The sequence below is a fragment of the Gavia stellata genome, chromosome 7 (genome assembly GCF_030936135.1).
Source record: "Gavia stellata isolate bGavSte3 chromosome 7, bGavSte3.hap2, whole genome shotgun sequence".
NCBI lineage: Eukaryota > Metazoa > Chordata > Aves > Gaviiformes > Gaviidae > Gavia > Gavia stellata.
Genome location: NC_082600.1, coordinates 29,654,150 through 29,668,479, shown reverse-complemented (window position 1 = coordinate 29,668,479; position 14,330 = coordinate 29,654,150). Strand labels below are relative to the sequence as shown.

The 14,330-nt window shown below is 38.6% G+C and overlaps 1 protein-coding gene across 1 annotated transcript in view; it reads right to left on the bottom strand.

Moving 5' to 3' along the window:
* Positions 1-2,698: 2,698 nt before the first annotated feature.
* The window catches only part of BAZ1A (bromodomain adjacent to zinc finger domain 1A), a 65,343-nt gene continuing 53,711 nt past the window's right edge, over positions 2,699-14,330 (bottom strand). The window contains 6 exon segments of the mRNA XM_059819266.1: positions 2,699-3,658; positions 4,196-4,283; positions 6,375-6,520; positions 7,592-8,076; positions 9,273-9,499; positions 9,608-9,855. Coding sequence (XP_059675249.1) covers positions 3,468-3,658; positions 4,196-4,283; positions 6,375-6,520; positions 7,592-8,076; positions 9,273-9,499; positions 9,608-9,855 — 1,385 coding nt within the window. The 3' untranslated portion in view covers positions 2,699-3,467.

Genomic DNA, 14,330 nt, shown 5'->3' with positions numbered 1-14,330 from the left:
ACAAATGAAGAGTGCTGGCTCACATCTGTCACACGGTCTGCCAGACCAAAGCAGCTCAAGCTTTCCAGTATCGCTAAAAGGTTTCCAGAAGTTCAACTTCCAGCAGGTGAATCTGACACTGGATGTGCCAGTCAAGGTGATCACCTGCCTCCTAATACAGGTGAAGGGGCCTGGCACAACAACTTCACTACGCTGGTGTTGCTAGCTGACACCTAAGCATGAACAGCCAGTATCAGCTTGACTGCAACCACCACACAAGGCTACATCCAGCATTTGAACAGACCTTCTCCTTCTGACCTTGTCCTGCTGGGGTAGGAAGGGCAGCTTCCAGTAATGGCAGCCACCGTAGGGATTTGTCTTCTGAATCTTTGACAGCCTGTGGTGGCCAGGAGCTGAGTTAGATGTCTTTGAGGAAACACTGAGATTTCCTGGAAGAGAGAGTCCTTTGGGTTGGAGCCCAATTCCTCCAAAGGAACTGGCCCCATGGTTATTAGAGAGTTGTGTACAGAAAGCATCAGAAGAAATTGCCTAGGGTGGTTACTCAGTAATTCCTAGCCCCGACATGAATGAAAGGGGCAGAATTTGCACAGCAGGAAAAACAGCTGGTACAGCAGTCTCTGGATACCTGCCAGGGCTAAGATATATCAGAGCTGCCAAGAAGGGAAAGACTTTCACTACTGGATCTTGTCAAAACGCTGTTTGGAGGACAGACACTAGGCTCAGAGCTCAAGGAAGCCTAGTGCCTGTTTTCCCAAAGAGTCTGGTACAGCCTGATTAGTCGGGGCCTCTGAATCTGAGATGAAGCCGTTGACCCTATCCATTTCTGCACCTTTTTGGCTTGGAGCCCTCTGCAGATACCACCAGGGTAAAGGATGTGCAGTAACAGCACATGGGATGGCCGATCACGGTAAGACACGGGTTTGTTTTGGGGGAAAGGTGGATGAGGAACATGAATATCTCAGCCCCTATGACAAGGGGGGAGCTGTGAAGCAATTCCCCTTTTTCCAAAGAGATATGCACGGGGGAAATAAACAGCCATAAAAAGACATCTTGACATAACTCAGAAAAAGCATAGCTGAAGTTTGAAAAAGCTGCAGTGAAGTGCCAACTTGGGCAGTCTGCTGCCAGGAGTAAGGGCTTGGTTGACGGCCTGTGAGCACCACGAAAGCCAAAGTTGGTCAGATCTGCATTGCACATGCAGCATACCTGAATATTTTAAGCACAGCTGCTCAAAGGAGAAGTGGGCACTTTTCTGTATTTCACCTTCAACATGTTTAACTGAGGCCCTAGGCTTGCAAACTTAATGACAAACTGATAACTTAACTCATAGCAGAAGCATACAAACACTACCATCACAAGCAGAGATTTGGGTTAAATGGTTCCCATCTGCTCTACCCAAACTCAAAATTACAGTTGTGTTGCTGAGGGGAAGCTATTGAAGAAAATAACCTTGGAGAAAGAGCGATAGGAATGAACAGCTGGGAGTAGGTCAGGGACAGTAACAATTTAAATTGCATCTGCCACAGATGGACTTGTTCAGCTCACTGTGCCCCCCCCCCCCAAGTATTCACGTTTAAGTCAATGGGGACTATTCATGTGAACAAAAACTTGCACAACTGTTTGTGCAACCTGCTAGTCACGATGTTCACATCCTCTTGGGACTAGACAGATGCAGGGTTATCAAGTACAACCTACATCCTGCAAAGAAGTCTTCTGCTGCTCACGTTCGTTACAGAATTCAGCATTCTTTGTGGTGGAAACAAGAAATACATCTTTGATCTGGACAGGACAGAGATGTCAGCTCTGAACAAGGAAAAGCTCACATAGAAACACTGAAGTATTAACAGACATTTCTAAACAGTATCCTCCACTGTTCTCATTCTTAAGACTTAAAAAACCAACAAAACCCCAAAAATCCAACACTTCAAACTGATCAGTCTCCTATCTACAACCATGCGTCCCCTAGGCTCAAGGGAACGCCCATTCTTGCCACCTCTAAGGCAAGGTAAGCACTACAGCAGCAAAGAAAACCCACAACTACACAGCAAGTAATCGTTCAGGTCTGTAGCATATACAGATCTTAATGCTACAACATAAGCTAGCACAAACATAGAGAAAAGTTGCTGTGACAGCAAACCTCATGTTTCAGTTTTTCCTACCCCCAAACTTCAGCTCCACACTGTTTTTGCAGAGTATGGCATATCTCCAGGTAGGCAAAACTGGTTTTAAAAGGGCTTTAAAGCTATTGATTCAAGCTGAGTTCAGTAAGTTTAAATTAATAAATACTGAAAGTAAAACTATCAAGAATAGTAATGATAGTTTAAAAAGAAGCTGCTAGTCAGCTAAACAAAGCTATGAGGTTTTACACTGTTAGAATAAAGATCCTAATTAAAGAACCATACAACTTATACACATACTTCTTACATTACTCCTTACATACTGATGAAACATTTGCATCACTCAGAGACCAGGTACCACACCGGCTGCAGCTGCTGTAAGTGCTGATTAGGGTACTCACACTGAAACCAAATTCTGCTGTGTTCTCTCCAGCAACATGTCCAAGTAAATTAATGGGGAAGATGATGTAGCAGTGTAACTCAGAAGGAAATGCCAGAAGCTCAAAATACTTTGAAAAATGTGTCATTTTATTGGTACACTTCCAAAGTTGTACGTAGAAACTTATAGTACAGTCCCGTAAATTTACTCATTGCTAGAAGAACTGCCAAGGACAGGGGAAGGTATTTATTGATTGATCATCAAGTTAGAGGGGAATAAACAAAAAAAAACAAAAACCACACCTGAAAAAAATTTAAAAAGTTATGGAACTCTCTCTTTTTTTCCTTTTTTTTTGTTTTTAATCCCCAAGTACAAATTTTATAAATACAAAACAAATTCACAAATTACTTTGAATGCTAAATAAATATCTACTTAATAAACTCAGACTGAATACCTCCAGCCAGCACTGGTACAGTACTTAGAAGATATGCAATTGTACTCATTCATGTGTAGTGTTGAGAAGATAAGCTCAAACAAGTTTTAAACATACACACAGTTTCTTCAACTGTGCTACAGCAGAAGATTTTATCTGAGTTGATAAAGCCCTCAATACCACAGCTCCTACAAAATCTAGAGGATGAAACAAGGTCATTGGTGCAGGAAAAAACAATGTACTTCTGGAAGATATTTGGACACATGAATGTATTAAAAATGTACAAAACCTCTGTAAACCAGTACTGTATCCAGTACATCTATCAAAATTATTAGACACTGAATAAAACTGTAGCAAAGGTAATCTTTCCTACATTCTCCTGAGTGCTTAATATTACATTGAGAATATAGTGCAGGCCACACTTCAAGGTGGTTAAACAGTTGTTATTGCTTTATACAGGTATGACGACTGTGTGATTTAAAATTTCATTTTAATGAACATAACAGATTTCCTCAAAAAATCCTTTGGAAGGCAGAGGTTAGATTCGCGACTTCTTCACCGCGGGAGCGGCGTGGTCCACGTTACCAGGTGTGATCGGAAGTCCAAGCTTTTGAGCCTGAATGTGGAAGAATGCTTGAAGTCTAGTTCCAGCTTTTGCTTCACTTGTGTTACGAGGGTTGTATTCAAAGCAGTTTGAAAACATCAGCTCAATGTCTTCAATGAATTCCGCTAGTAAATAAAAAGTAAATAAATTAATTGTGCATCTCAAGTCATCAGAAAGCCGTATAATAAAGCAGTATGACACCACTGAATAAGTACAATGATGCTACACAGAGTCGCAACACAAAAATGTCTTTACGTATGTGTCAAGTTTCTACCATTGTATAGTCAAGTGCCACATAAACATTCTGAAATTTCTCTTATTATCAATAAAGGAAATACAAATCAAGCCGTAACAACAGTACCTTTTCTAAATATTTCAGTGTCACTCACTGACACCAAAGGCTTGATAAATTACCAGCAGTTTCTCAGCTGCTCATTTCTTATCTATCTGTACATCAAGTATTTTGGTAGTAAAAGAATTATGTTCAACAGATCTTATTTTAAAAATATTAGTAAATGCTCTTAAAAAAACCCCACAAAACAAAACAAAAACCACCACAAAACCCCAAACCAAACACAATTTCAGCTTTCTAATCCTCTGACACAAATCTATTTTAGGACAAGAATTTATTTGAAAGTGAGAGAACAATAAATAATACTTACAGGCTAACTTATATTCACATTTATTCACTTTTTCACGGATTATATTTAAGGCAATAGGTTTTTTGATGATATCATAGTAGTCTGGTACCTTTAAAAAGAACAACCAAACAAAAACCCGAATGATTCATAGACAAACAAATGGAAACTTAAAATTCTAGTTATGTAAAAAGTTAAGCAAATCAGTATTAGCAGAAGGCATTTTAGTTTTGTTTTTAAATAAACAGAGGACCCCCAAGCAACCACCTCCATTTCCTGAACTGAATATCAGTTTTCAGGTATTGATTTTCCATGTTTTATATCATTAAAGTAGCAGACCACAACAAACATTAGCCAGCAATTCAATGAATACATCTAAGCCTAAATACCCTGTGAACAAGAAAATTGTATGACCAGATAAGCATTACAGTGTTCCAGCTATTCCCATCTGTCAAGCACAAAAATTATTTCCAAGATTTTAAAACTTTTCTTTTTCCTGTTACATATTACAGTATTAAAAGCTCCTTAATTATGAGTAACAGCCATTTTTACTCCACTATCATTCATCGGTTTGCAAGAGAAATGAAATCCTGAGATACCATTTAGCTGTGCTGAAAAGAAGGTAGTGAACTTTTCTGTAGCAAGCAGGACACAGTATGCAAGTACCAGAGATAAACAGCCACTCAGAACAGTGTTTATGTGATAAAAATGAGGGGAAGAAAAGGATTGCTTAACCCTTAAGGGCACTGATCATTTGGATCACAGATTTTGAATTTCAGATAAGCACCAAGTTTAGGGTGACTCCATCTCACTCACAAAGCAGGGCAGGGGGGGTGAATGAAAAAGGTATCTGATCCAAATTTGACCCTTTTTTAAAACCAAGTTCTTGGTTATAACCTGTAACTTTACTGTATCAAGTGCAACCTGCAAACAAACCTAGAGAAAGCATTAGTAGAGAAATAGAATTACATTGACACATTTTTCATTCCCTTCCCTTTAGGAGTGCTGTTTATGTAAGCACTAAAAAGAAAGGTGATTTTCTGGCTTGCCGTGCACTGATCAGTCAGTGTATCCTTTACATTGTCTTACAGGCAGCAAAAAGTTTAAAACAAGATTTCTATAATGATAAAGAAAATTTGGGTCACTCACGTATGGATTTTTCTTTCCGAACTATACAGAGACTATCCATTACTGACTGATTCAGGCAAACTGGAATGCACTGAATTCTAGCAGTTTCTTTTCAGGATCAAAATTAAGTTGAACTCTCCATCCCTCCTTAAGAAGCTTCCTTGCATTCATCAGATTATTGCACTTTCCAGTGTGATTCCCATACTTTAGTAGGGAGACACTAGTCTCTGTTTCATTCAAAATTCCTCTCCTCCTCTGTGCTTACATCTTTCATTCACACTTGTACATCACTCTTTTGGTCCAGATACATTAATCCTTCCAGCTATCTGTGACTCTTCAGAGTTTCAAATCTTCATTTAACAGCTATCACTGTTAATATTATTAGAGCACTTAAAAACATCGAGCTCTAGATCCTGCAAGGATGTCTACGCAGAGTTGCTCCAGAGGGCTTGGAGAGGACAGGTACTTTTGTTAGGGCAGGATAGTTCCAGCAGTGCCTTACAATTGACAAGCCAGTGCAGTGCAGCCTGCAGAAAAGCAGACATGCTTTGGGAACTTTTATTATAATACAAACCTCTAAAGCAGTGCTTACTTTGGGTACCTACTTTACCATCAAGTATTTTAAAATCTAAACAGAGGGAAATTAAATTAAGAACTAAGCTAAGAAATCATCTTTTTACTGCATTACAGTTAGCAGAGTGAAATTGTTTCTACCTTGTTATTTTACTGCAGGTCTGTTCTCAAAATACCTTTGCATAAATTGAAGATCAATTTAACTAAGTAATCAATAACCATAAGCTTACCTTTAGCCATCCTGTGCACTACTTGGGGGTTTGGGTCGTCCATCCCCCCCAAATCAAAGCATTTCACATTTTTAAATGCTTGATGGCAAGCATATTTAAAATTTTCCCAATTACAAAAGTTATTTCTGGCACCAAGTATTTGAGCTGAAATGCAAGAGTTCTCCTGAATCCCATTGGTTAGCTGTATCCCCCTGTTTGGGCAGTCCTATAAAATCCCAAGTTTTACTGGCAGGAAACAGGATTATCATTCTCTCTACAGTTCTATCAGTTACCTGGATTTTGGAAACCAGTTTCATGAAAGGCCAGCTGTCATCATGTCGTACCAGTTCCACTACGAGCTGTTCAAAAGCTGAGAGTTCATGGACTCCTCCTTGACGTCCTGAACTTCTCCTGTTCGATGAGATTTGAGGAGATGATTCTGGAAAAAAAAAACCAACACCCCACCAGATAAAAATAAAAACCTGACAAGTAAAATAAAAAACAATAAAAAAGTGAAACACCGTTATTCTTGAGTACTAAAACTGTAGTTTCACAGCACAACTCATGTAGTTTGGATTCAGCCTTGTTATTAACAAATAAATGTCTCTTTTGCTGTACAAAATGCTAAGTACCAGGACTTAGCTGGGTTCCTCCTCCATTCTCCTTCATTGCATTGATTTTGGAAAGGATTTTTAAACTGATTTCAATTTTAAAACAATTTGTTAAACACTTAAAGAAAAGCCTTATTAGAGAAAAACAGAATGAGCTGCCTACTCATAACTTTTACTTCCGTAAAACCTCTATTCAGAGTGGTTTTATCTGCTTTCAAGAGTAGTCAGCAGGGCAGTTAAAGGATAAGCCCAGAAACTCCCAATGGTGAAGAACAGAAATGGTGCAGAATACAAGGCTGCCACACTGGGCTGCAAGCTCTTTTACATGCTTCAGTCTCACACTGGGTCCTTTTTGTTTTTAAAAGGTTATTGTAGCTTTCCAAGTATTTCCCTACCATCAAATACGTGGTATTAGCTTAACAAGCAAGACATTGTTAGCCCTATACCAGTTAGATGACATTTTTCTGCTGGTAGCAGTTTCTTGTTGTACATGTATATCTCCAATTTCACTACCTTGCCTACATCTGTGTTCTTCACTGTTGAACTCTTTAATAAAACAAAACCATAAAAGCTGTAAGTAAAGATTGTATTTGCAGGGGTTAAGGCATAAATATTACCTTCACATTTTCTATTCGCTTATTCGCAATTGTTCCATATTGTGTGCAAATATGAAATATCAAATATGGATATGATAAATCTCCTTGGCAAGTTAAGTATTTGTTTTTAGATGAAATTTTTTTTTTAGGTTCACTTCCATCACTGCAAAAGAAGGGAACTGTCTTGTTGGAAGTGGTAAAAATGCCTTCAACCACCACTTCTAGTCTCCTTGCTCTACCACACAAGTATTTTAGCAAGGAACAGAACATAGTTTTCGTTCTGGAGAAACACATTTCTCTAACCTGTGGATTGTCGTTTCCTGCCTCTTCTCTTGGGTTCAGTAACAGGAAGAGAAAGCTTTGAAGCAGAAACTGGATACTTCCTAAGCCGTTCATTCGAGTCTGCGGTATCAACAATTCTAAATCCGAGAGAATTGGAAGGGCTGTTTTCCAGTGTGTTATCAGCACTCTTTCTTCCTCTTCGCCTTCTCCGAGGACTGAGTAATTCCACAAATACATCTGCTTGTAATGAACTTTGGCTCTGACGAGTGGTCCGGCTATTAAGTCTTAAAGAAGGCTTTGTCACTGATGTAGGGGCTGATTTTACCCTTCTTAATCCCCTTCTGGTCACTTTAGATGAAGATTCAGTTTGCTTAGGTGTGTTTTGCTGACTCCGAGAAGCATATCTTGCCTGACGCTGGCTGTTCGGACTTGAGAATGGATTGTTGAGTTTCGCTGCTCTCATTTTTAATGGAAACTTGACCTGGGGTCTTCCTTGCTTTGATGGGCTACAAGAAGTGAACAATTACATTTATTTCTCCCAAAATTCCATTCCTCTCTTTTCCCTCAGTTTTCTAATTCAGGATTTAAAAAGCCCAACCATTCAAGCTGGCTTTCAAGCTCATGCAGTCATCCAATCACTATTATCTTAAATACTGCTCTGAAGTCTCTTAATTAAATATTATGTGGAGCACATACTTTAAAGAAATGCTCAGAATTCTGATCACTATGAATGCATTAACTGAAGCACCAGCTATCAATTTCTTTAAATCACTTATTTCTCACAGCAACTGTAACTACTAAGATTTTTGAACAATGTTTTCAGCTACATAAAGTGCAGTTCTAAAACACTAAGTATAAAAGTTATGCTCTAATCAGGGTTTCTAACTAATACTCAATATTCTCCATCCATTACAGGAGAGAAGGAAGATCCCAGAAATAAATTTACTTCAAGGAGATGCAAGTTCTCTCCAACTATTGAATCCCAACTATCAGAGCCACAAATAATCTTGCTTCAGTTAATTCAAAAGACCGTACCAAAAAGAAGAAAAATACTCTGAGATCAGGAAAGTTTCCTTCAACTTTCACGCTCCTGACGTGTATCAAATCCATCACTTGACTGAAATTATCACATTGGATTATTCAGTTGTTTGGGTAGGTTTTTTTGGTTTTGGTCGGTTGGTGGGGGCGGTGGGGGGAGGGTTTGTTGTGGTGGGTTTTTTGTTTTAGGTTTTTTTGAAACAGCTGAAGTCCTCAAGTCCTCCCAATGTCACATAGCCTCCAACAGATGACCTTGTCTTCCCTAATGTTCCAATACTTATAGTATGCATCTAGTCCCCCAAAATTCAAAACTGGACAAAGACAACTCCAGGTTTTCTCCAGAAAATCTTTACTGTTTGAAACTCTCTCCACTTCATATTCAAACAGTAGCTGTACAGAACTGCAACTCTGATGGCCATCTCTCACCCACACATCCAATTTCAGGAATTTTCATCCTGAAAAGTGAGTCTAAGTCCAGCGGACCCAACTTTTGTTAATATTAAACACATGAATAAGAGCCAAATCCATAACAAGCCGTGATTTTCTTTAATAAATGTCTTTTTCAGACTGGATTTTCAAGATACATGCTTATGTGAACAATTACTCCACCTAATAATCCAGATGATATTTCAGTAGGAAACCACTTTAACAGATGTCTATTTACCTTATCTCTTCTTCTTCTTGAGATTCATCCTCCTCATCTTGTTCTTCTTCATAGTGCTCTTCCTCACTTTGTCCCATTTCATCATAGTTTGCCTCTTCTTCCCCTTCTCTTAGTCGTTCAGCAGTCTCTTCATCACTTTCCACAGAAGGTCTCTGTCTGGAGGAGAGGCGCCTAGAGCGCTGTTTTGGTCGGCACTCTGGACAAAACCAGTCTCCTTCAGGAATGACCTAGAAACAGAAGAAAAAAAAAAGAGAAAGCATTAGTAATACGCAATTAAGTCATAAGAACTACTCAAGTTTTGTGCGAAAAGGGAGCACTTCTTTTTCCTCAGATACCTTGAGTTTGGGCCTGATACAGTAAGTATGATAGCCTCGATCACAGCCATCACACAGCACCATGCTTTCTGCATCGCCTTTCTTTCGACACACTTTACAGCGAGCATTGAGGATGGACTTTGACCAGATGACACTTCGATCCAACGTAGACAGATGAAGGAAGACTTGGGATAAGCTGGTAGAAGAAAGAAGCGACTCTCTCCAGCGATCCAAAACTGTTTTATAGGATCGTCCACCATCACTGGCATCTTCCATTAAAGAAGAGGATTAAAAACAAGAAAAAAGAAAAGAAAAAAGCAGGATGATCAAACTTCTTTTTCAAACATCCATGTTATTCTAGACTATGAGGTAAGCTTCTGACTTTCAAACAGACAGCAGTAGTACACTGGGATAATATTATAACCTTTGTCACATCTCTTCATTACTTGAATATTTCCTCCTTAGTTTCCAAGCTGCTGAAGCCATAAGAATTTACTCTTCAATACCAATTCAACTTAGAACTTGCATATACATTGGACATGAGTAAGACATAAAAGTCTTACTCAGATGTCAACCTGGAAACCTAATAATTTGATGCAATTTTAAAGTATAAATGGAGATTACTTAAGATTTAAAAAGAAAAAAAAAAAAAAAAATCACACTCCCAATTTACCTTCCCTTGTATGCACATTTTGAAATCCCAAAATATTTACATTTAAAGAATGTACGTGGCATTAAACAGAGACTTCACTAGCAAAAAAACAGCTTAAAGGGCTTTTCTCACCCGCACTTGCCCCTGCCCCTGTATAGTCTAGCATAGATTTTTCAGCCCTCTCCCCACAATTCAATGCCTTTATTCCTGGCCTGCATAAGAACCTGCAAGTCTATGTGGTTAACCAGATTGGATGACCCGCCTGATTGAAATAACTGTTTTCTTGATATTTTATAAACAACATTGCACACATGAATCTGTGGTACACACCTAGTGGCAAACCAAGCAAGACCTGGGATCCTAATTAAGTTAGAAATAAATGGGGGGCTGGGGGGAAGGGGTGAGAAATTATATTGTATTTTAAACAGGTTTGGTTTGCAATCCAGGCCACCAAAGTAGCCACACAAATACACACACAGAACAGTGAGGGGGGCAGTACCAAACGGGAATGAACAGCTGAGAATTACAGAAGCAAATGGGCTGTTTGAGGAGCTAGAGAAATGAGAAGGTATAAATTACACCCTGCACTGCTACTGCTGAGCAGAAAGGGAATTTCTTTATGAATGTTGAAAGCTATTTCTTGCCTTTTAAAGCAACAAGGTTTAGGGAGAGGAAGAAACAATACTGCTGTACATTTGATTATAGAAATATCCACAGATTTCCCTTCTAAAAGTCACAGTCCAGTTATTACTGTGTGATCTCTAGCTGATTAATGATGTACTCCAGTATAAAATGTCACCTTGCCTGCTGCACTAGTCACAGTGGGCACAGGAATGGCCTACAATCCACCTGTCTGCCAAATGATCTCTCCTCAGGAATAGGAGGAGAAAATATCTAGTAACAAGTAAAATGAAAGAACAAAAATGAGACTAATTGCTTTCCTGTCAAGGCCTTTCTGCCTTCTCATCAACTGGCTGCCAGGATTTGCCTAATCTTGCATACATTTGCATTAGCAGCAAGCAGCACAAGAGAAGTGATGGGAGAAGGCAGAGGATAAACATGCAACACAGCTTCATAAATGAAATATAGCCACTCCTGAACTGCGAATACAAATCTGGATTTCCTAAAATTTCCTATTACTTCATCCTCAGGTTTCCTGTCGCAAGTTCAGTCTTACTAAGGGTAGTGGACAAGGTCCTTTTCACAGCATTGCAGTCTATATCTCAATGTATTTTTTAAAATACAGCAAGAAGAAAATTAAAACCGCTTGTCAGGACACTAGAATCTAACATGAGACCCACTTCAGTTCTCAGTTCTGCTGCAGATTTCTACTATAACTCTGGCAAAGACACTTTATCTTAAGTGTATATATAGTTGGGCAAGCATTTCTCTCTTGCTGACAATGGCAGCTCGAGCATTATTACTTTTTTTTGGCGGTTATTTCTAGCCTGGATTGCCTCATCAATATAGTTCATCACACAACACAACAAATACTTGCACTGCAAAATGGCAGTTGCAATATAGATAGAAATTACTGACCATGACCTGCTTCAGCACATCCTGTTGCTGAAACAAACGACACCCACTGTTTCAGATCCCAATTTGTAAAATAAGAATAACACTTTTTTCTTTCATCCATCATCTTCCTCATTTATATTGTTAACTTGGAGGAGAAATGGCCTCTTCCTTTGTGTCTGAGCAGTGCTACATTGCACAGTGGGATACCTCTCTGCCAGCTAAGCCCCCCAAGCCTTGCTACAATGCAAATGAAGTTGTTTGACAGATCTATGCACTCATCTATCAATAGCTAATTGAGTTCAGGGAAGGGTTTTCCATTTTAGTATTTCTAGAAAGGATATGCAGTTGCATAATGCTGCGAAGTTTCAAAAAAAAAAAAAAAAAAACAAACCAAACCACCACCAAAACAACCAAAAAATCAAAAAAATCCCACCCAACAAAAAATGGGGACATTAAAAGGAAGGGAGGGGGAAGGATTATGTGAACTGGCAGATTTCTGTCCCAAAGTGATAAAAAAAAATACAGTTCTTTATCTCTGGTTGCAGAAAACTTAAGAAAAAAAAGAATTTTTTTTACAAAATCTTTGAGCTGTATTTGTTTTACTACCCATGTTTAAAGCTTTGGCTTCAATACTGCAATTCCTTCAATGTAAGGAACTGGCTACAAAATTATTAAGTAAAAGAAAGAAAACCTGATAAAATATTCAATACTTTCTAATTGTTAGCAATACAAGTAACATTTAAAATTTACCATCTCTCTGACTAGTCTTGTCTTCCACTCTCCTCCTCTTTTTATCCCCCCAGTGGTTCCTTTTATCATCTTCTGCATTACCTAATATTAAATTCATAAAGTTATTTCAAATACCTTTTTGAAGCACGGTGGATTATTTTTTAACTAATTTTTATAATCCATACTTGTGTAGTCTAAAAATGTAACTACAACAGTGGTTCCCAACATATGCATGTGGAAAAATCCCAGGATTTCCTTTGACTCCCACTACAAACAGAAGGCAAACAGAAGGTTTAAACTGAAAGCTCTTAAACCTACCCTCCCTTACCTTTTGGTCTGTCTCCAGTACAAATAGCTATAGGAGCAGCTTACTGACCACAGGTTTCTCTCTCGGCAAACAAATTGTCTGGTCTGTGCCACCGTGAACCTCCTAACATCTCAAAAATATAACTAAGAGAACTATCTCATCTGTCAATGTGAAATGACATACTTAAGAAATTTACTATTAGAAAAATATCTTAAGTATTTTAAGTGTTCTTGAGTATTAAAATGATTAAATTACTCTCTGAGTAAATAAGAGCCACAGTAAACCTCATCTGCCCCAAACGCAAGGTACCTTCTTTGACTGCCTTCTCTGAAAACAAAAATTCTTCAGCAGAAAAAAGGCCCACTTCCACCTTCGCTGCCTCTGCTCATGAAACTCCGCAGGGAAGTAATGAAAGCACGAGAACAAAGCATGCATATAAACTAATCCTATCCCAGTTCACTGCTGGAAGATGTCTGATGCCATTATGAGAAGAACAATTATAAATAGAAAAGGAAACAACTTTGGGAGTAGAGGAAACAAAAAAATAATCAAAATCTAGAAAGAAAGGAATGGAATAAAGACAAACAAAAGGGAGCAAAAAAGCTGTGGTTTTTTTTGTCCCACAAGAAGTGCATGGCACAATTTACAAAGGAGGTAAATGGTTCCCAATATCAGTCACAAAGGTGCTCCCATGAATTAGAATCCAACCTTTCGTATGGAAATCTGAACGATGCTTAATGACTGAAGTCCTACACTAGTGCAAAAAGCAGGGATTTTTTTCCGTGGCTGCCTCACTGAACTCCAGGGCAACCAAATCACTTTGTTTTATATCTCAATTTTCACATTTATGTAATAGGAATGATGAGATCTACTTCTCCACTGCAAAGTATTTTGAAATGTAAGAAAAAGTAATTTATACTAAAAAAGAAGCAAAATCCACAATAAAAACTGAGGGGAAAGAAATACAAGCAAACATATTTTTTATCTGAGAAGTAGCACTTCAGAGTTTCCATCAAACAGCTTTTTTTTTTTTTTTAAAAAAAGGCTTTTTTACATCTTAACACAGAATTTTTGTGGGAAAAACATGTACTGCAAGCTGCATCCCCTTTTGTGATTCTCCCCAAACATTACCTTGGGCTGGACTGAAGGAGGAAACCCCAAATTTTCATAGCTAATGTGTAATGAAAGGCTTTCTAAAACACAATTCATAATTAAGAAATGCATACAATTCAAGTCATGTCACATTTAATCACCAGACAACGTAAGATTAGCGGCCATCTAGCAGCTCTGCAAGGCAGAGGGTGCTGTTTCTAGATCTCCTTTTACATTGCTATCTTCTGCGTCAGTCTTTTCTTGCTCTTCCACTTGAATATTTGGTATGCACCTCAACTCTAAACTTATCAGAATCACCAGCGAGGCTCTTGGCAGCCTGATAGAGCCTCAGAACAAAAACGGAGCAGAGAGGAGCAGCTGGTCCTTTTATTGCTGTGCTGGGTCCCTTTGTCTGCCCTGCACCCTGGAGGCCATCGGGATAAACT